General features: G+C 44.4%; 1 protein-coding gene across 1 annotated transcript in view; it reads left to right on the top strand.

Annotated features, from left to right (window-relative positions):
- The window catches only part of URGCP (upregulator of cell proliferation), a 35,341-nt gene extending 18,628 nt beyond the window's left edge, over positions 1-16,713 (top strand). Inside the window, exons 2-4 of the mRNA XM_006832077.1 lie at positions 11,085-11,135; positions 11,354-11,392; positions 14,120-16,713. Coding sequence (XP_006832140.1) covers positions 11,102-11,135; positions 11,354-11,392; positions 14,120-16,713 — 2,667 coding nt within the window. The 5' untranslated portion in view covers positions 11,085-11,101. The remainder of the gene's footprint in view (positions 1-11,084; positions 11,136-11,353; positions 11,393-14,119) is intronic.
- The last annotated feature ends 6,337 nt before the right edge of the window (positions 16,714-23,050 follow it).

Genomic DNA, 23,050 nt, shown 5'->3' with positions numbered 1-23,050 from the left:
TTCAAGTCTTTTTATCCATGAGCAACTGATTGGAAGAGATCCATATTTTTGCTCATTTCAGAGAAAGGTGAACCCAATGGAATACAGAAATCATTAAACAATATCACATGCAAGTAAAATTTTGCTCAAGATAATTCTAAAAATTGCAGAAATTCAAACTGAATTCAGAAGAAGACGTGAATTGAAGGAAATTATTGTTGGTGTCAGATGGATCTTGGCTGAAAGCAGAGAATACCAGAAAGATTTTTACTTGTGCTCTATTGACTGTGCAAAGAAACTCAACTGTGTGGATCATAACAAGCAATGTATAACATTGCAAAGAATGGTTATTTAAAAACACTGTGCTCATGAGGAACCTGTGCATAGACCAAGATGCAGTCATTTGAACAGAACAAGGGATGCTGAATGGTTTAAAATTAGGAAAGGTGTGTGTCAGGGTTGTATCCTTTCACAGTTATTTATTCAGTGTGTATGCTGAACAAATAATCTGAGAGGCTGGATTATATGAAGAAGAGTGTGGTATTTGGATTTGAGGAAGACTCATTAACAATCTATGATATGCAGATGATACAGTCTTGCTTCCTTAAAGTGAAGAGGACTTGAAGTACTTACTGATGAAGATCAAGACCATAGTCTTCAGTTTGGATTGCACCTCAGTGTAAAACAAAATCCTCACAACTGAACCAATAAGTAACATCTTGATAAATGGAGAAAAGACGTTGTCAAAGACTTCAGTTTGCTTGGATCCCCAATCAATGCTCATGGAAGCAACAGTCAAGAAATCAAACAATGTATTGTCTGAGGCAAATTGCTGTAAAAGACCTCTTTAACATGTTCATGAACAAAGTCTGAGGACTAAGATGTCTCTAACCCAAGTCATGATATTTTCAATCACCTCATATGCATGTGAAAGTTGGACATTGAATAAGGAAGACTGTAGAAGAATTAATGCATTTGAATTATCTTGTTGGCGAATAATATTGAACGTTCCGTGGACTACCAGATAAACAAACAAATCTGTCTTGGAATATGTTCAGCCAGAATGCTCCTTAGACATGAGAATGGAAAGACTTTGTCTTTCATTTCATTGAACATATTATCACAAGGGGCCAGTCCCTGGAGGACATCATGCTTGGTAAAGTGGAGGTTTAGCGAAAAAGAGGAAGACCCCCAACAAGATAGAATAACACAGTGGCAGCAACAATGGGCTCAAACATAACAATTGTGAGGATGTGCAGGACCAGGCAATGTTTCGTTCTGTTGTACACAGGGTCGCTTTGAGTTGGAAGTGACTCCATAGCACCTAGTAACAACATCCACAAGTATGTATGTTCTTCCTTTCATGTAGGTTCTTTTTGGTTTCTTGTAGCCCTGTTTTATAGTTTTCTTTGTGTAGGTTATTGTTTCTTTGGTTAGATTTATTCCTATTTATTTCATCTTTTGGATGGCTATTGTAAATGGTATTGTTTTCTTGATTTTCTTCTCAGAGTCCTTTTTGTTAGCGTACAAGAATCTGACTGACTTTTGCATCTTGCTTTTGTATCCTGCCTTTTTGCTGAATCTTTCAATTAGTTCCAATGACTTTCTTGCCGAGTCTTTGGGATTTCTATGTATAGGATCATATCATCTACAAAAAACCCCCACAAAAAAACACTTTAAGCTTTTTTTTGTTGTTAATGATCATATCATCTGCAAATACATTTTAAATTCTCCTTTTTGAATTTGTACACTTTTAATGTCCCCTTCTTGCCTTATAGCCCTAAGACTTGTGACACATAATTGAATACAAGTGATGATTTAAGGGACATCCTTGTCTGCTTCCCATTCACAAGGGGAATGCTTTCAGTTTCGCTCCACTGAGGATAATGGTGGCCATTGGTTTGTATACATGCCTTAAGTTATGTTAGGGAATTTCCCTTCTGTTTTGTTGAGTGTTGTGTTTTTTTTTTTTTTTTTATCAGCAACAAGTGTTGGATTTTGTCAAATGCCTTTTTTACACCAATTGATACTCATGTGGTTCTTTACCTTTTTTTTTTATCTATGTGGTACATTACATTGATTTTTTTAATTCATGTTGAACCATCCATGCATACTTGATATGAATTCTACTTGGTCATGAGGTGTTTTTCCTGACATGTATTTGGGTTCCATTGGCTGGGATCTTGAATATTTTTGCATATGTGCTCATAAGGTGTAGTGGTCTCAGAATATACTTTTTAATCATGCCTTTGCCTGGCTTTGATATTGAGGTTATTCCGCTTCCTAAAATGAATTTAAGCATTTGCCATCCTTTTCCATGTTCTAACATAGTTTGAGTTGAATATCAGCTCTTCTCTGAATGTTTGGCAACCTTCGCCAGTAAAACTGCCTACGCCTGGACTTTTTTTTTCTTGGTAGTTTTTTCAGGACTTTACAAAAAATCTTAAGGCACCAACCATTCCTCCCATAGCACTCTCGACTTCTCTAGTGGGTTCCATGATTCGTTACAATGGCCACATAGAACTCAGATACCATACTGAGTCATGGGGTTTAGTAGGGAAGTTAACATTACAGTTTGGGGTTAGAAATGCCCAGGGGCAGTTGTCCTAGTCAGCTGCTGAGAAAGCCCATAGGACACACCATTTCACCCTAACCCACAGCCTGAAGGCCCTCAGAGCTAGCTCTAGGAGTCAGCAAACCCAGTTCCCCCATGTAAGTGACTGGAGGCAGCTCACTCTCCAAGCAAGCTTCCTGCCCAAAGTCACTCAGTTTTGCTTGCTCTGAGGTCTGGGAAGCCCACTGCTCTTTCAGGATTCTGGGTTCTAGTGCTGTGGCTGCTCCTCTGGTGTCACAGCTTTCTGTCCCCGGGTCCAGGAGGTTCAACACACAGGAATCTCAGGGTCCAAAGGAAGCACTCCCCTCCTGACTCCTCTTCCTTCCTGGTAGTGAGAAGCCCCTTCCTGCTTCTGAGGCGGCTCCTTTTATACCCATGCTAGAGTTTCAAGTTTTACAGTTAATGATGAACTCTGCTCACATCCACCACTGAATCCTGTCATCCTATCAGTATCTTCCCTCACCTTTTCTTCTCCAGACCCAGCAGGGCAGAAACATTGTTTGGTGGGAGTTACAGACTCTGGCTAGATCATACAAACTTGAATAATTTTTCCACGTCTTTTAGCTTTTTCCTAAAAACTAACACCAACCATTTCTCCACCAGCCCACTCTATTCAGCTGGGTTCAATAATTCATTGCAGTGGCGGCAGAGAACTCAGAGACAATACTCCCAGTTATGGGGTCTGTCAGGGATGTTAACAGATTACAGTACAGGATGAGAAAATGCTTAGGGCACAGTTGTTCCTGTCAGCTGCTGATAAATGCCCACAGGCCACACCACTGGACCATAAGTCTTAGCCTGACGGTACTTGGCTCTAGCTTTGTGTGTTAGCACACCTGTTGTTATGTGCCGTGGAGTCGGTTCCAACTCATAGCAACCCTGTTCACGGTTTCCTGTAAATCTTTACAGGAGCAGAATGCCTCATCTTTCTCCCGCGGAACACCTGGTATTTTCGAACGCTGACCTTGAGGTTAGCAGCCCGATTTGTAACCACTACGCTCCCAGAGTTCCTTGTTAGCACACCTAGCTCCCCCACTCTCAAGTAAGACTCCTTCCCAGTCACTCAACTTCATCTGCCACATGGGTAGGGAGTCCCAGGGCTCAGTCTCGTGCTCCGGTTCTTGGGTCTCCTGCTGCCGCTGCTTTGCGACGGCTCCTGTGTCAGCCACAGCTTTCTGCCCCTGGGTCCAGCAGTCCCAGTGTGCAAGGAGCTCAAGTTCCAAAGGGCATGCTCCACTTGTTGCCCTTCTTTGCTGGTAGTGAGCCCCCCTCCTGCTTCTGAGGTAGCTCATTTTATACCCACGCTGGAATTTGAGCTTGTTACGATTACAGTGAACTCTGTGAATCTCCACAGCTGAATCGGGTGACCCTGTCAATATCTGCTCCCACTTTCTCTTACCCAGACCTACCAGGCCAAGAGTCGCAGGTGAGAGTTACAAAGGCATGACAAGAAGAAATGTAATTCACTATAACACAGTTGTCAGATCTTTTGGAGCAGAGTTCTTCACTCCTCTGTCAGTTTGTCATACTGTGGTGGTTTGCTTGTGGCTGTGCTTCTGGAAGCTATGCCAGGGGTATTTTAACTACCAGCAAGGGCACCCATGGTGGACAGGTTTCAGCTGAGCTTCCAGATGAAGACAGACTAGGAAGAAGGAGAGACAGATTACTTCCAAATATGTAGTCACTGAAAACCTTATGAAAAGCAGTGGATACTGTCAGCCCCAGAGTTCTTCATAGTATTCTGCTTTTGTCCTTTTTATTTCCATTAGCTCTGTTGTAACGTCACCCATTTAATTTCTTATTTGTGTTATTTGCATCTTCTCTTATTACATTTACCCGTGGCTTGTGGATTTTATTTATCCTTTCAAAGAGCAAATGTCTTGTCTTATTGTCAAATGACTGAAATAAGGATGAAAATGGAGCCATTATAACTGACTCAGTGGGAATGGACAGAATGTGGCAGGATACAATGAATTACTGCATGCCAACAAACTAGATACTGTAACTACATGAAGAAATTCCTACCTAAAGAAACACACAACCTGTCTATAAACGGACCCAGTAGAAACAGAAACTCTCAACACATGCAAGTGAAGATGTTAAATCAGTTCTTTTTTTTAAAAAACGTACCTCTAAACAAGGAGCTCTGATAGCGTAGTGGTTACAAATCGGGCTGCAAACCACAAGGTCAGCAGTTCAAAACTACCAGCCGCTCCGTGGGAGAAAGATGAGACGTTCTGCTCCCATAAAGATTTACAGCATCAGAAACCCTGCACAGGGTCACTATGGGTCGGAACCGACTTAACGGCACTTAACAGCAACAACAAACAACAAGAGCCTTGGTTTGGCGCTGTGGGTTAATGCACTGAACCCTAATGTTGCTTTGAACTGCAGGGTTAGGGGTTCAAGATCACCAGCCGCTCCTTGAAAATCCTATATTGGGGCACTATGGGTCGGAACTGACTTGATGATACTTAACAACAACAACAAAAGCTTTGGACCTGATGTGTTCACTGGGGAATTCTACCAAACAGAGAATTGACACAAATCCTGTTTAAATTCTTTCAAAAGATAAATAAAGAAGGAATACTCCTAGTCCAGTCTATGAAGCAGAGAAACCCTGATACCAGTCTTTTTTTTTTTTTTTTTTTAAGTTTTTATTGTGAATTGAGAGAAAGTTTACAGGGCATATCATCAGTTCTACATTCAACAAATCCCTGATACCATTCTTGATGGATAGTTTCACTGGGTACAGTGTTCTGGGTTCACAGTTCTGTTCTTTCAACACTTTACATGATTGGGTTTCCTTTTAACCTCCAAAGTGTCTGAAGAAAAATGGACATTTAATGGTATTGATCAGGCTTTGTACATGACTAGTCACTTTTGTCTAGCTGTGTCGATGGTTCAAACTCAACAGCCGCTCCTGGAAAACCCTACATAGGGTCACAATGAGTCAGAACTGATTTGACAGCACTTAACAACAACATATACATGCCTATACACGTAATATACCTGTTGTTGTTGTTATGTGCCATTGAGTCGGTACTAGCTCATAGCAGCCTAATGAAACGTTGATCTGCCTTGCGCCAACCCTATGCTTGAGCCCACTGCTGCTGCCACTGTGCCAGTCCATCTCATTGGGAGTCTTCCTCCTCTTCTCTGACCCTCCATTTTACCAAGCATGATAGCCTTCTCCAGGGACTAGTCCCTCCTGATGATATGTCTGAAGTATAAGAGACGAAGTCTGGTCATCCTGGCTTCTAAGGCGCATTCAGGTTGTACTTCTTCTAATACAGATTTGTTTGTTCTTTTGGAGATCCATGCTAGTTTCAATATTCTCTTCCAACAGCATAATGCATCAATTCTTCTCTGGTCTTTCTTATTCACTGACAAACTTTCACGTGCATATGAAGCTACTGAAAATACCATGGTTTTTGTCAGGCATACCTTAGTTGCCGAACTGACACCTTTGCTTTTGAACACTTTAAAGAGGTCTTATGCAGCAGATTTGCAATAATAGAATACGTTGTTTGAATTCTTGACTGCTGCTTCTATGATGAGTGTTGATGGGTAATCATAGAAAATAAACTCTTTCACAATTTCAATCTTTTCATGATTTATCATGATGTTGTTTATTGGTCCTGTGGTGAGAATTTTTGTTTGCTTTACATTGAGGTGAAACCTATACCAAAAGCTGTGGTCTTTGATCTTCAGTGAGTATTTTAAGTCCTCTCTGCTTTCAGCAAGCAAGGTTATGTCATTTACATATCGCAGGTTGTTAACAAGTCTTACTCAAATCCTGATGTCACGTTTTTTCTTCACACAATCGAGATTCTCAAAATACTTGCTCAGCATACAAATTGGATCAGTATGGTGAAAGAATACAACCCTGGCGCACATCTTTCCTAATTTTAAGCCATTCAGTGTTCCCTTGTTTTGTTGCAACAACTGCCTCTTGATCTATATACAGTGTCCACACATGCACAATTAAGTGTTCCATACTGCTTACTCTCTGCAATGTTGCCATAGCTTGTCACAATCCACACAGTCAAAAGCCTTTGCTTAGTCAAAGCACAGGTAAACATCTTTATGGCATTCTCTGCTTTTAGCCAAGATCCATCTGATGTCATCAATGATAGCCCTCGTTCCACATCCTCATCTGAATCCAGCTTGAACTTCTGGCAGTTCCCTGTTAATGTCCTTTTGCAATCATTTTTGAATTAGCTTTAGCAAAATTTTACTTGCATATGATATTAAAGATACTGTCTGACGATTTCTGCATTCCGTTGGGTCACCTTTCTTTCAAGTGGGTACAAATATGGATCTCTTCCAATCAGTTGGCCAGGTAGCTGTCTTCCAAATTTCTTGGTATAGATGAGTGAGTGCCTCCAGTGCCATATCAGTTTGTTGAAAGATTTAAATTTGTATTCCACCAATTTTCGGAGACTTGTTCTTTGCCAATGCCTTCAATGCACCTTGGACTTCTTCCTTCAGTTTTATTGGCTCTTGATCATATGCTACATCTTGAAAGGATTGAACATCAACCATTTCTTTTTGGTACAATGGCTCTGTGTATTCCTTCTATCTTCTTTTGATGCTTTTTGCATCATTCAAATATTCTGCCCATAGAATCCTTCAGTATTTCAAGTCAAGGCTTGATATTTTTCTTAAGTTCTTTCAGCTTAAGAAATGCTGAGCATGTTCTTCCTTTTTGGTTTTCTAACTCTGGACTGTTGTACATATCATTATAATATTTGACTTTGTCTTCTCTAGCTGTCCTTTGAAATTTTCTATTCAGATCTTTTACCTCCTAGGCATTACCAAGCTGAAGTGGACTAGTATTGGCCATTTTGAACTGGACAACCACATGGTTTCCTAAGTCGGGAATGACAAATTGAAGAGGAATGGAGTCACATTCATCATGAAAAAGAACATTTCAAGATCTGTCTTGCAGTACAACACTATCTGTGATAATATCCGTGTGCCTTCAACAAGACCAGTTAATACAACTGTTATTCAGGTTTATACATCAACCACTAAAACTAGTGGTGGTGAAGTTGAAGAAATTTCCCACCTTCTTCATTCTGAATTTGAACAAGCATGCAATCAAGATGTATTGATAATTACTGATTATTTGGAATGCAAAGAGGAATGATCAATAGTTGGAAATACAGCCTTGGTGATAGAAACGATGCTGGAGATCACATGATATAATTTTGTAAGACCAATGATTTTTTCCTTGCAAAGGAAATACCTTTTTAAAATAACATAAAAGACAACTATAACATGGACCTCACCAGATGGAATACCCAAAAATCAAACTGATTGTATCTGTGGGAAGAGACGGTGGAAAAATTCCATATCGTCAGCCAAAACAAGGCCAGGGCCAGACTGTGGAACAGACCACCAATTGATCATATGCAAGTTCAGGCTGAAGCTGAAGAAAATTAAAACAAACTCAAGAGAGCCAAAATATGACCTTGAATATATCTCACCTGAATTTAGAAATCATCTCAAGAGCAGTTTTGATGTATTAGACATTAATGACTGAAGACCAAAGAGCTGTAGGATAGCATGAAGAACATCATACAGGAAGAAAGCAAAAGGGCAAGAATGGAGACAGAGACCTAAATGGATGTCAGAAGAGACTCTGAAACTTGCTCTCCAGCGCAGAGATGCTAAAGCAAATGGAAGAAATGAGGAGGTACAAGAGCTGAACCGAACATTTCAAAGGGCAGCTTGAGAAGACAAAGTCAAATAATATGCCTGTTGTTAATGCCAAATGACTCATAAAGACCCTATGTGGGGTTTCCAAGGAGTGGCTGGTGAGTTTGAACCACCACCTTGTGGTTCAAACCAGCCTTATCGTCCAGTGCTTTATCCCACAGCGCCACACCAGCGCTCCAAATAATTTGCTTACAAACATACATATAAAATGCAAAGCTAACCTCCTACCATCAGCTCGATCCCAACTCCTAACAACCCTGTAGGTTTTTAGAGACAGTTTGCTTCATCTTTCTTTCATGGAGCAGCTGGTGAGTTCTGACCTTTTGGTTAGCAGCTCAGATGCTTTACCCACAGTACCACCAGGGCTGTTATATAGACATATATACTCACACACATGTTTTCGGTTGTTTTTGCTGTTGTTTTAAAATTATGTACGGTAAAGCAATGGTGAAGAAGTCCCATTTTCTTGTTTACTTTTTAGTACATCATTTACCTTCACCAAACTGTTTGCACTTCACCAGCATTTGGTATTATCTTTACCATCACAAATTAACACATGTCTACTATGTAGAGTCCTGGTGTGGCGCTGTGGGTTACTGCGCCAGACTGCAAAGCCGCTTGAACAGCAAGATTGGCGGTTCAAGCTCACCAGCTGCTCCTCAGAAACCCTATATACAGGGTTGCTATGGGTTGGAACTGATTCCACGGCACTTAACAACTATCTAGAGAGTGAACCTCCTCTACTCACCCCATTCCTGGTAATCACTAATGAAAATTACTTTTCGTATCTGTACCTGTTCATGCCATTGGTAAAAGTGAAGTAATACAATCTTCAACTGCAAGTATGTCATGAGAATGTCTTGTCAGGTCTCTTCTGGTTGCACAAGGGATATGGAAAACTTGTCCATTTCACCAAAGTTACCAGTTTTGTTGTGGTATACTCATTCATGGTATTCTATTCTAATCCCTTTTCCTTCAGTCAGGTCAATTGTGAAGTGTCCACTCTCATCTCTTATTGGGCTATTTGTAGCTTCTCTCTTTGTTTCTTTGTCTGCCTAGCAAGTAGTTTGTCAGTTTTTTGGGTCTATTCTGAGAATCACCTTCTAGATTTGTTGATTCACTCTACTGTTTTCCTGGTTTCCATTTCATTTATTTTTACTCGGATCTTTATTATTATTTTATCTCTTATAGCCTTAGTCTACTCTTCTTCATCTAGTTCCTCAAGCTGTAGAGTTAAGCCATCTATCTATTATCTTTCTTATTTTTTAAAATATATATTTAATGCTGTTTAAAATTTTAGAATGCTTTCTTGAATTACAAACTTTTCGAATGGGTAATTCTTTTACTCAGGTCAAAAGTCAAACAATGAAAACAGATATACAGAGAAGCCTTGCTCCTACTGTCTTAGCCACTTGTTTTATCATTTATATTGTGGATTTGTAAGTAAGTATATAGGGTTTCTGAGGTCTTCCGCTCTCCATCCAATGTTAAGTATTTAAATAGACTCAAGATTCTATGGACTCCTGGTGTGGCGCTGTGGGTTAATGCGCTGGACTGCAAAGTTGGTTTGAACTGCAAGGCTGGTGGTTCAAGTTCACCAACTGCTCCTTGGAAACCCTATACAGGGTCGCTATAGGTTGGAACCGACTTAACAGCACTTAACAACAACAGCAACATAGATTCTGTGGAGCCCTGGTGTGGAAGGATAAGTACTGGACTGCTAGCTAACTCAAAGGTCAGCAGTTCAAAACCACCAGCTGCTCCTCAGAAACCCTATACAGGGTTGCTATGGGTCAGAACTGATTGAATGGCACTAATAACAATGTGATATTCTGAAGGAGCCTGGTGGTGCGGTTTTATAAGCACTGGAGTGCCATCAGTCAGTATCTTGATGGCAGTGAGTTTGGGGTTTTTTTGTTTTATACATTCAGGAGCTCTAGTAGCATTGTGGTTACGAGTCGGGCTGCTAACCTCAAGGTCAGCAGTTCGAAACTACCAGCCGTTCTGCGGGAGAAAGATGAAGCTTTCTGCTCCCGTAAAAGATTTACAGCCTTGGAAATCCTATGCAGGGTCACTATGAGTCGGGACCGATGTCATGGCACATCACGACCATACATTCTGTAATTAAAATATTAGTATTAATGATGATGGACATAGGATATTAGAGACTTTTGACAATTAACAGTTTATTTGTAAATCACAATTCTTCCCCTACTTGTGTTCATAAGAGGTGGTTGAAATCAAGCCGAGAAATTTATTACCAGCTTATGTTTTAAACATTTCTAAAATCAAAGATTATTTCAGTTTTGTCCAGTTATGTATATTTTATTTTCTCAAAATTTTGTAAATTATTTAAATATACCCAAAACCCACTAATTCTGATTCTTAGTAACCGTAGAGCACAGAGTAGAAATGCCCCGTAGGGTTTCAAAGGCTGTAAATCTTGACCCAGAGAGACTGCCACAGCTTTGTCCCTGTGTAGTGGCTGGTGCGTTTGAATTGCTGATTTGTTGTTGTTGTTGTTAGCAGCTGAGTATACCTTAGAGCAAATAATTATATTGTATATAGTTGTTGTTACTTTATATCCTATTTTGGGGGAAAATAAGCATTACATAGAAAAAAATTGAAGCCAATAATAGCACTATTATTATTATTTTTAATCCCCAGCCCTTTTTTTTTGGGGGGGGGATGGGAAGGTTCTAATTTGTTAATGAAACTAAATATGTATGCCTTTTTGTGTGTTTGTTTTTTGTTTTCCTTCCAGATTTGGAATGGAGAGAAATGGAGGGAGATGATGGTGAGTTTCATTATGGAGGTAGAAACTACAGGATTTAAATACAGATTGGGTGAGGGGAAGAGAGGGAGTGAATAAAGTGAAAAAGAAAGAAGTAAAATTTTGTATTTTGAACAATTGTAGGAAGTTGCTTCTTAGTAAGAAAGAGGGAGGGTTCTGAGTATAGCACAACTTACTTTTTGTCAAACAAATCCATATTATTCAATTGATACTTTGTTTTTCCTTTGCTCTTGCCATAGATGGTTCCAATGAAACTCAGGACAATGACTTCCTGACAGGTATGGCATTTTCTTTCTCATTCCATTGTTTTCATCTCTGTTTTAGCGTCAGGTTCTATTATCTAGGCTGGTGGGGTTGATTGGAATCACCTGGGAAGGCAGGACAGCTAGGTCACTCAGATCGAAGATGCCCTTGTCTATGAACCCTCTCTGTATCATTAACAATACTGGATCTGAAATAAAAGTCTTTGGGAATTTGTTAACAGTGTAGAATAACTGGGCCCTGCCTGGCATTGTAGATTAGCATCTTTAGAGATGCAGGCAAGGAAGTTTTTATTCGTTATGTTATGCCCAGAGTTCGGGGTCCCCAATGACCACCCAGGAGCCGTCACCGATGTAAATACATAAGGGTTGTTTATTCAAGCTCGAGCCAGGTCTCTAACCACATCCGACGCAGCAGATTAGGGCAAGAGCCCCAAGCTCCCTGTTAGTGGGGTTTTTATAGATTTTTACAAACAGATTCGGGGGTCTTCTACCTAACTTCTCTAGGATTGGTTTACACTTGGTAAGGTACGGGATTACACAATTCGGTTGGCCACTACCTATAGCTAGAATAGCTTCATTAGGATAAGGAGGATGTTTGTTATGCTAGGACAGTTTAATTAGGGTAAGGAAGACATATATTATCTAGCCTTGGGTTTGTCAGGAGAGTTTATCTCTACTTTTATGGCTCGTACAGGAAGGGGGTCATCTCCGTCTGGTACTAACTGACCAGGCACATTCCTGAGACAGGGGGACGTGCTTTAGCCTAGGTAGAAAATGGAGGTTTTTTTCTTAGGGTCCCATAGTTACAAGTTCCCAAAGTGATTCTAATGCACAACCAAGTTTGTAGCCATCTGACCCAATGGCGACATTTGCAGATCAGAAGCCCTTGGCCCCGAATTGCCCATCGCCTTGGCCAGACTCACACACGGGGCATGAGTACATATGTGAATAGGTTTTGTTTGCTCTAGCTTTGTCCCATTGCTCTCGACTGAAAAGTAAGGACAGTTGTTTTGTGCCTGGATAAGAAACCAATGTTTCTGGTTTCATTCAGGCAAAACTCAACACGCTGAGCAGCACCTGTGTGAATTTCTGCTGCAATCTGACTCTTTCCACACAGTTCCTTGTGGTTTTCGCACAACGCTTACCAGTGCCCTGCTTTCTCTAGGGGTAGGACTACAGCCACGCTGCCTTGGGAACTCTCTAAGTCCCTTGGGGAGAGCTGAGTCCAAGAAAAGAGACATTAGACAGTAAATGGGGGCCCAGCTAATGTGATACACATGTCCCAGTGTGGTGAGTCCTGTTGGTCACTTAGTCCACAACTTGACCTCCTTGGAAGACATCAGCAGTAGGTGGATTTCCTTGTGCTTATTTATGCTCGTGGCCTCTCGTGAGATCTAAGGCGGCAGGTCACGATGTGGCTTCCTTGCTGGAGAAAAGCCTGAGACTCAAAGCAACTTGTAGTTCTTTATTTTGTGTACTTACTTACATTTTTAAAGTGTCAGGAGCTCTTGTAGCATAGTGTTTATGAGTCGAGTTGCTAACCTCAACGTCAGCAGTTCGAAACTACCAGCCATTCTGCAGGAGAAAGATGAAGCTTTCTGCTCCTGCCAAGATTTATAGTCTCAGAAACCCTGTACTGGGTCGCTATGAGTCAGAACCGACTCCATGGCACACAATCGTCACTACCACCACATTTAAAGTGTACCCATTCTCTGCACTATGAAAACTGGTAAGGAACTGAGAGAGGGAGGGAAATGAGAATGATGGAATGACACCCTTGGAAGTAACATGACTGTCCCAAGCACTTAGCAGCTGTAAGGTTTTTTGTTGTATTGGGTGCTAGTTGATGATCTACACAAATCAATGCAGACTTATTGACAGTCTGCACCAAAAATTGTAATACAGTAAAAATTTAAAACTATGTTATCGGTGTCAGATTTGTAAAATAGTGGCTTAGTGGTGATTTCTGATCATCTGTATCTAGTAAAAAGGAACCCTTGTGGCACAATTGTTAAGCGCTGGTTGCTCACCAAAAGGTTGACAGTGTGAACCCATCAGTGGCTCCATAGGAGTTAAGACCTACCTGGCCATTAGTTCCCATAAGGATTTTAGTCTAGGAAACCCTTTGGGCCATTCTCCTCTGTCTTATCGGGTTACTAATTGAATGAGTCAGAATTGACTCTGCACCCAACCACAGGCCTAGTAGTGTCTTCCTTTTCAGTTTTCTTTTATAAACCTCCAATTTATTTATAAAAGGGAAATGAATGTCAACTAGGAAATCATGCAGTAAACCTGAAGTTGTGGTGATAGCTTGTGGGGTGCTCACTGCTGGGAGCCACTGTTAGACTTAGGAAGATACCAGAGGGAGCGAGGTGGGGCCTGCGAGATGAGGCTTCATACCCCATACACTGGAATCTGCTGCTTTTACAAGCCAGTTCAATTGACGCTCTGTTTTCCAAGAGAAACCAGAAATCAGATTTTTATATGAAATCTCCCAGTTCTCAAGCATGGCCAACAGCTTCCTCTTTCTTCTTTCTGTTTGTGATGCCATGGTATCTCCGGTTGGGCGTGGCACTTGGGCTGGACCTGTTTTACCTCCATTGTCAGGGTCCAGAGCAGTCTCCCTCCTCTGCGTTTCTTCCTGAGCTGAGGCTGTGGGAGCCCCCCTCTTGGGCTGGTTATCAGCTCTTTGCTGATATGGGGGTTCAGTGTGGGCACTTACATATTCACTTCTTTCTACAGTGGAGAGAAGCCGGCTGCAAGAAATGCTGTCCCTTCTGGGACTAGAGACATACCAGACCCAGAAACTCAGCCTCCAAGACTCTCTGCAGATCAGTTTTGATAGCATGAAGAACTGGGCTCCTCAGGTACCCAAAGATTTGCCTTGGAATTTCCTAAGAAAGCTGCAGGCCCTCAACGCCGAGGCCAGAAACACCACCATGGTGCTGGATGCACCCCCAGACGCCCGGCCTGGGGAGAAGGAGAGCCAGATGGAGGAGGAGGTCCTTTACTGGGACATGACTGACGACGTCGCTGCCGACATCTACTCCTTCTCGGAGCTGCCCACCCCGGACACACCTGTGAACCCTCTGGACCTCCTCTGTGCCCTTCTGCTGTCCTCAGACAGCTTCCTACAACAGGACATCCTGTTGAAAATGTTCCTCTGCCAGTTTGCACTCCCCCTTGTGTTGCCCGACTCGGAAAACCACTACCACATGTTCCTGCTGTGGGCCCTGAGGGGCCTCGTGAGGACATGGTGGTCGCAGCCCCTGAGGGGGCCGGGGAACTTCAGAGAGGACAGCGTGACCCTCCCCAGGATGCCGACTTTTGCCTTTGTGCGCATGGAGGTGAGCAGCAACTCCAAGTCGCAGCTTCTCAATGCTATCCTCAGCCCGGGCCATAGACCACGGGATTGCTTTTGGCACCGAGACCTGAACTTGGGTGCCAGTCCCCGGGAAATCGCAGATGGGCTTGTGGAAGTCTCCTGGTTTTTCCCAAGCGGCAGGGAGGATGTGGACATTTTCCCAGAGCCTGTGGCCTTCCTAAACCTGAGAGGTGACATTGGGTCTCATTGGCTCCAGTTTAAGCTGTTGGCAGACATCTCCTCTGCCGTGTTCATAATGACTGACAACATCAGTAAGAAGGAGTACAAACTGCTGTTCTCTATGAAGGAGTCAAACACGAAATACTATTTTATCCTGAGCCCCTACCGGGGCAAGCGGAACACAAACCTTCGATTCCTGAATAAATTAATCCCTGTGCTAAAAATCGACTACTCACATGTCCTCGTGAAGGTCAGCAGCACAGACAGCGAGAGCTTTGTACGGAGGCTGCGGTCCATCGTGCGCTGCGTGGTGAGGTCTCCCTGCAGGAGGGTGTCAGTGGAAGACATGGCCAATGCGGCCCGCAAGCTGGGCCTCAGAGTCGATGAGGACTGTGAGGAGTGTCAGAAGGCCAAAGAGCGCATGGAGAAGATCACCAGGAAGATCAGAGACCCTGAGGCCTACAAGAGAGAGGAGCTGCGGCTGCAAGGAGAGCCCTGGAGGAAGGTGGCTCAGGTGGAGAAGGAGCTCTGCCAGCTGCGGTGGGCTGCAGACCCGCCCGACAAGAGCAGGTCGGAGCTGAGGGGCCGGCTGCTGGAGCTGCGAGCTCAGCAAAACAGCCTGGACCCCGCCTGGGGGCTGCAGGAGTTTGTCAGGGGCATCAGCTGCCCCTCGCCCGGGGAGAAGCAGTACTTCCTGAAGTGGATGGAGCTGGGCCTGGCGCGCCTGGCCCAGCAGAGGCTGAGGCCACCTCCAGAGACTCTGCTTAGCCTGAGGGCCAAGCACTGTGGGGCCCTGGACCCCACAGAGCCCCTCTGGCCTGATCCCTTGGGAGTGGGACACTTCCTGCGGGAAATGGGCCAGTTCTATGAAGCTGAAAGCTGCCTGGTTGAAGCGGGCAAGTTGTCCACAGGCCAGAGGCGGTTTGCCCACTTCCCAAGCCTGGCCTTGGAGCTGCTTTTCAGGGGGCTCCCCCTGGAGTTAGTGGATGGGGGCAGCCTAAGTGTCCCTCTGCATTGGATCACGGGGCTGCTGAAGGAACTGCACACCCGGCTGGACAGGAGGTCACGCCTAGTGGTCTTGTCGGCTCTGGGGGTACCTGGTACGGGCAAGTCCACGCTGCTGAACACCATGTTTGGGCTGCGGTTTGCCACTGGGAAGAGCAGCAACCCTCGAGGAGCCTTCATGCAGCTTGTGGAAGTGGCCGAGGGTTTCAGCCAGGACCTGGGCTGCGACCACATCCTAGTGATAGACTCAGGGGGGTGGATTGGTGGGGCCTTGACCGCGGCGGGGGAGAGGTTTGAGCTGGAGGCCTCCCTGGCTACTCTCATTATGGGCCTGAGCAACGTCACTGTGGTCAGCTTAGCAGAAACAAGGGCTGTTCCGCTGGCTCTCCTGCATGCCTTCCTGAGGCTGGAGACCACGGGCCATGCTCCCAGCTATCAGTTTGTGTATCAGAACCTTCACGGCTCATCTGTCCCCGGTCCCCAGCTGAGAGATGGGCGTCAGTGCCCAGAGCCACGGAGTGATGGGGGCCTGGCTGTCGCCTGCAGGGAAACACGAGGGGACAGTGTGCGGACACTGGCTGACGTGGCCTTTGGTGACCCTGAGAAACAGCACGTCTGGCACATTCCTGGCCTGTGGCATGGGGTGCCCCCTATGGCTCCCGTGAACTTGGGGTACAGTGAAGCCATTTTTGAATTGAAGAGATGTCTGCTAGAAAACATCAGGAATGGTCTGTCCAATCAAAACAAAAACATCCAACAGCTCATTGAGCTGGTGAGGCGTCTCTGAGTGCAGAGAGCTCAGCAGTCCAGCTGTGGGGTCCTGCCATGTGGGGCCTGTGTGAACAGGAGTGGGCGTCTGTGTATGGGTGCCTTCCAGGGCCGGGACACCCCAGCTCTGGATTGAGGCCTGTGGACAGAGTGGCTGGTACCTGGTCCAACATAAGGAGGGTATAAGAGCTCAGGCTTGGGGGTCTCCTGTGCAGTGTTTGGAAAGGAAGTAGCTTCACAAATGAGTACCAAGAGGTAGCGGGGAGTTGGTCCTCTAGCTCTAAGCCCCACCAAGACTCCTCTAAGACCGGTCCCTTGCACAGCTGACTTCTTTCCTGCAGCTGTTTGGTGAGAAGTTACCCTCAATCCCTTTAGCCCTGGCAGCTGGGGATACCCTGGAGAGAGTTGGGTGGCATCATCCTGAGTACACAGAGGTGGACCTCTCTTCCACTGGTCCCGGGGGCTCTTGGTGGGTCGGGCCATGGTTCTGCTAGCACCAGAGAAGTATGGGCGATAGGACCTGCCCCGTTGGGTGTGGGCCAGCGCACCACACAAGGCACGGCCAGGCACTGTGTGTTGACTGCAAAATAAAGCCTTCTCTGACACCCCACCTGCCCTCTCCTCCCAGGAAGAGTTGCTTGCTCCCTTTTGTGCCACCCCCCCCAGCACTTTGTTTACACCTCTCTGATGACATTCAACACAACGTATTGTAATTTACCTGTTTACATGCCTGCCCCTCCTCCTAGACTGTGAGCTCCCCTGAGGGTAGGGTTATGTAGTCTCCATCTCTGTACCCTCAGTGCCTGGCACACTGTAGGCACTTTAATAAATGTTTGTTGAATGAGAGAAAGTGAATGAGTGTACCCGTGGTGGTGATGGACAAGCCCCGCCCTTCTCAGCCCCTGAACTCAGGCAGTGACCGTGTGTGTGCGCCTTTGGCGGGGGAGGAGGTGGTGGGTGATTAGGGTGTGTCTGAAATGGTGGCCACTTCAGAGAAGGGTCATTTCCAAAAGACCTGCTGTACCCCTCTGAAGCCTGTTTTGACTGGAAACTGATACAGATTTGACTCCCAAACAACAAAGGCTCAAAGTGACAGAGACAGATGAACCTTGATGCTCCTGAACTGGTTTAATGGGATGCAGTTAAAATGCAGTGTGGCTGTTTGAAAGGGCGATAGACACCAGCAGTAAAGATGCTGTATTCAAGGGTCAGACACAGTCTGAGAACTTTGCATGGACAGAAATGCACCACACCCTACTCCGTATTCCCAGGTCTCCCTGTTAGGGTGAGAAGGACGTCTCTGAACAAACCCTCTAAGGCTTTGCTACACCTTTTCTCAAGTTAAATAACCTAGTATCCGTCAACGGCTCCTTGCTGCTCCTGCATCAATATTTCTAACTACAATCATTATCTAACCCCGGGGTCAACGATTTAAAAACATAAAAACCACTCTTAGCTTTCAGACCAGAAAAAACTGGTATTGGCTAGGTGTGGCTCATGGACCAGTTTGCTAATCTGGTCAGAAGAACTTCTTGTATTCCCCATAGAATTCCCAAATTTCTCACCTTCTTGCCTCTGTTTGTATTCCTTTGGCTAAAATGTCCCATGTTCACGTCCTAGACACCATTTTTAAATCCAGCAAACATGCCGCTTCTATCCAGCTCCACCGGAAGCAACCACTTTCACAAACCCTTTAACGCTCTACCTATTTTCATAGAACGCATTTCTCATCTCCACTTCATTGAATTTGGAAGCTAAGTCCCCACCCCCACCCCCTAAAAGCATGTTACTGAGCTTCCAACATAGGAATCCTGTGTTTGTCTCCTCTACCCTCTAAGCTGTGGGGTTTCTTATAGGTATGATCCATGTTTGATTCATCTTTTATTTTTCAGTGTTTCCTCTTTATCTACTTTGTAGGGTTTGCTTCTTGACTCCATGCATCAGCCAGACCCCAGCTCTGGGATCTGCTGGCTCAGCTAGCTTTTGGCTTGGCTTCAGAATATTTTGTTACTGAAGCCCACAGATGTCTTGCTAATCCTCTTGACTTTATTTCAACTAGCTGCTTTTTGAGTTGATGACAGACAACTGCATCATCAGGGTAAAACCAGACAATGGTCAGGTACATTCCTTAACGACATAGGTCAAGGTGGTTTCTCAGCTTGAGTGTTTATGGTATCCTGGCAGAAGACTCAAGTGGAAGTGGTCTTGGCATGTGGAAATTGTTCATTTGGAGTTGTTGGTGGCCCACTCCTCTCTGACCAGAGTCTCTTACTGGTGAGCTCCTCTAACCTGGTAATGTTATGCCCAGAATTCAGGGTCCCCAAAGACCACCCAGGAGCCGTGTACCGATGCAAATACATAAGGGTTGTTTAATCAAGCTCGAGCCAGGTCTCTAACCTTATCCGACATTTCAGAATAGGGAAAGAGCCCCGAATTCATTGTCTGCAGGGTTTTTATAGAATTTTCAAACAGCTCAGGTTTCTCAGCTTTACAATCTTTGGATTGGTTAACAATTGGCAAACTATGAGATGTTACAGTTTAATTGGTCAGGACTGGTGGTCTTTGTTCTTAGGCTAGGGTAAAGAAAAACATCTGGCCTCTGGCCTTGAGCTGCCTGGCTATTTATACATATATCATATTCTTGGAGCTAGAGTACGTGTTCAGGCTAATGTACAGAATGGAGATTGACCTTGCCTCTGGAGGGAACTAATAACTGAGGCCTTGTCTATTTAAAATGTTTTCCTGAGCCTGACTAGAGTTAAGTCAAGCAGTCTCTAGGTAGGCAAAATCAGGTAAAGTCAGTTTGGTCCTTACAGTAAGTAGTCCAGACATACTCAGGGCTTTGGCCCTGGCTTCTTTTTTTTTTTTTTCATTGTCATTATCCTTCCAGGGCTGATCGAGACTCTGAGGACATCCTGACGTTGTCATGGTTGGTCCACATTGCTCAGCTTCTTGGAGCTCTGCCCTTTATCCAGCTCTGTCCATCAGCCTGGCCTGCCAGTCCAGATTCTTGGTCTTTTGCCTCCTTCTGACTTTGGAACTGAACTGAGTGAAGGTCTCATGCCTGCAGCTTCACAATGCCTCTCAGTGCCTGGGCTTGCACCCCAAGTTCCTGGCATAGAGATGGGTGTCACCGAGAATGTGAACTCTCTGGCTCAGGGGATAACAGGGTGAGAGAGCCATATTAGCATGCTTGGTTGTAACTTGGTTGACCAAGTTACATTTCTTGTAAACTAACAAATTATCATTCTGATTTTTGTCAAGGCATTAGTTTTTTTTTGTTTGGGGGTTTTTTAAAAAAAGTTTTTACTATGAATTGAGTGATAGTTTACATGGGAGAACATCAGCTTTACATTCATCCTATGGTATGTCATTTCATTGCAATGATTACAATCCCCTCCATGCATCATCATTCAACAGCATTTGCTTCCATTCCCTCTGTGTTTTTTTGGGAGGTGGGGCGGGTGGGGGGATGTACACCAAAGCACTCAGGAATATATAACCACCCAAACAACCAAAGGGCACACCCCACAAGCCTGCCCCCTGGCTGTCAACACACATACCCTCTCCCTCCCTGAGTCTGGAGTCCCCAGCCACTCCATCTCTCCATGCCATCGTCTCTGCCTCCATCTCTGGTGTCGCTGCTTCTCTGGATAGGGTCCCATACTCCACTCTTCTCCCTATATGGTCCCAGGGTCCTCCACTCCTGGGCTGAAAGATCAACCATTCCCTTCTATTTGGTACAAAATGTCTACCTTTACATTTGCAACTCTCATGGTCAGTCCTGATAACAATTACTCACTATTGAACCACAGTCTTATCCCCATCTCCTTTCACTAGCCCCGTCCAGACAGATTGAAAACCATTCAGTGGAAATTCTACCTTTCCCTGTATCCTCTGAAACTAGGCTCCCTCTTAAAATCTTGTAAGCCAGTCATTTCATGTCTTTGTAGGTCCCCTAGCCCCATTTTGGGTAGCCAGTGTCTAAGTTGCCCATTCCTGTCAACCCTATGTGCTGAGGGGGTGTGAATGACCCTTGCTGTAAAGATTTGTTCCCTCTTTTAAGCTATTACATCCATAAGTATGGGTCAAGTTCATCAATTGTAGCAGAGTCCTGGTGTGGCGCTATGGGTTAATGTGCCAGACTGCAAAGCCGTTTGAACTGCAAGGTCCATGGTTCAAGCTCACCAGCGGCTCCTTAGAAACCTTATGCAGGATTGCTATGAGTCGGAACCCACTCAACGGCACTTAACAACAATTCTTTTCCCCTCTCTACTTTCTTCCTCTAGTTGAGTTCTGATCATCCAGCCACTGAAGCAGGTCAAAGAGTACTATCTGCAAGTATGGGTTAGCTCCCCTCACTTCATATCAGCTGGACGCTTCACTCTCTACTTTAGACCTCTGTGGCCATGTCCCTATCCCTGAACTCAGGAGTCCCCAGGTCTCGCTATACTGGTGTCCAACCAGGTCTCAATCCAGGATGACAGGAGTCTATTGAATGTGGTCGGACTTAGCTCACAACTTCATTGCTGTTTTTTCCCCACTGCCCCTTATCGGTAGACCAACGTGGTCACCAGCAAGACCACATGCCTGCTCATGTATTCCCCTTGAGTCTCGCTCCATTCTTAGCAGAACTGAGGTTGTTTATGTGTGTGTGTATGTAAATACCTTTACAGTAACTCTAGAACATTCCATCATTTCCCATGAGATCTGGAACAATGAAGCAGCTCACCCCAGATCACAGCCAGTACTCACGACTCCTCACTAGAACTGCTCTGACTACTAACCACTTGGAGTTCTGGTGTGGCATTGTATGGACTCCTAACCACAAGGTCGGTGGTTCAAACCCACTAGCCGCTCCAGGGTCGCCGAGTCCAAACTGACTCAATAACACTTCACAGCATTGTCCACTTATCTTTGCCCAAACTTCCCATTTCCAGCCTTACCCCCAGCCTCGCCTTTTTCAGTGCCACCCTCTCATCTGACTTCCTGGAGGCCAGCCTTCATCTTCAATCTCATCAGTGGCCTACCTGCCACCATTTGAGTCAGAAGCTCTGCCAAGAAATTCAGTTCCTGCCTGCCCTGTTGGTTCTTCTGTTGGAATACATGTCAAGGGCCAGCTGTCAGTTTACTGAGCCTAGAAACCCAACTGTAACTTTCTCCCTAGGCTCTAGGAAGCCTCCCCTTAGACATCTGAACCTTGCTGCTTAGACTTTGGACCTCCCTTCCCTTTGTATTTCAGGACTCCACTGCCCCCAGGTCATGACTGGAAGCGCCTGTTGTATTTGTTATATTCCTTAGATCAGACTTAGCAACTGGAGAGTGCATACAATTATGCAAGATCGATGACTTATTAATTGCAAGTACCTTATTTTAAACAACATAATAATCCCTAGACTGCAAAGGTCAGTTTGAACTGACTGCAAGGTTGGTGATTTGAACTCTCTAGCTGGTCCTCGGAAACCCTATCAGGGTCGCTATGAGTTGGTACTGACTCAATAGCACTTAACAACAACCGCAACTTACACATGGACCTCACCAGATGGAATACACAGAAATCAAATAGACTATATCTGTGGGAAGAGACGGTTGAAAAGCTCACTATCAGCTAAAACAAGGCCAGGGGCAGACTGTGGAACAGACCATCAATTGCTCATACGCAAGTTCAGGCTGAAGGTGAAAACATTTTTATATAGTTCAGGAAAGCCAAAATATGAACTTGAACATACCCCTCCTGAAATTAGATACAATCTAAAGGTCAGATTTAATGCATTAGACACTAATGGCTGAAGACCAGAAGAGCTGTGGGATGACATCAAGAACATCATACCGGTAGAAAGCAAAAGATCATTTAACAGACAGAAAAGACCAAAATGGATGTCAGAAGAGACTCTGAAATTTGCTTTCCAGCATAGACATGCTAAAGTGAGTGGAAGAAAGGAGGACGTTAAAGAGCTGAACAGAAGGGCAGCTTAAGAAGACAAAGTGAGGTATTACAATCAAATGTCCAAAGACCTGGTAGAAAACCAAAAGGAAAGAGCAGCTCAGTATTTTTCAAGCTGAAAGAACTGAAGGAAAATTCAAACCTTGACTTGCAATAATACTGAAGGATTATATAGGCAAAATATTAAATGATGCAGAAAGCATCAAAAGAAGATGGAAGGTATACACAGTCACTGTACCAAAAACAAATGGTTGAGGAAAGGAGTCTTCACATCAAGGATCAATCGTATCCCCTCTGTATATAGGGTAGATAGGGACGGGCAGCTTAGACATTGGCTACCTAAATGTGGGGTCAGAGAGGCCATAAAGGCACGAAGTGACTAACTAGCTTACAAGTTTTCAAGAGGGACTTT

Source organism: Chrysochloris asiatica, unplaced genomic scaffold (assembly GCF_000296735.1).
Source record: "Chrysochloris asiatica unplaced genomic scaffold, ChrAsi1.0 scaffold00006, whole genome shotgun sequence".
Taxonomy (NCBI): Eukaryota; Metazoa; Chordata; class Mammalia; order Afrosoricida; family Chrysochloridae; genus Chrysochloris; species Chrysochloris asiatica.
This window is presented reverse-complemented; position numbering and strand designations above follow the sequence as displayed.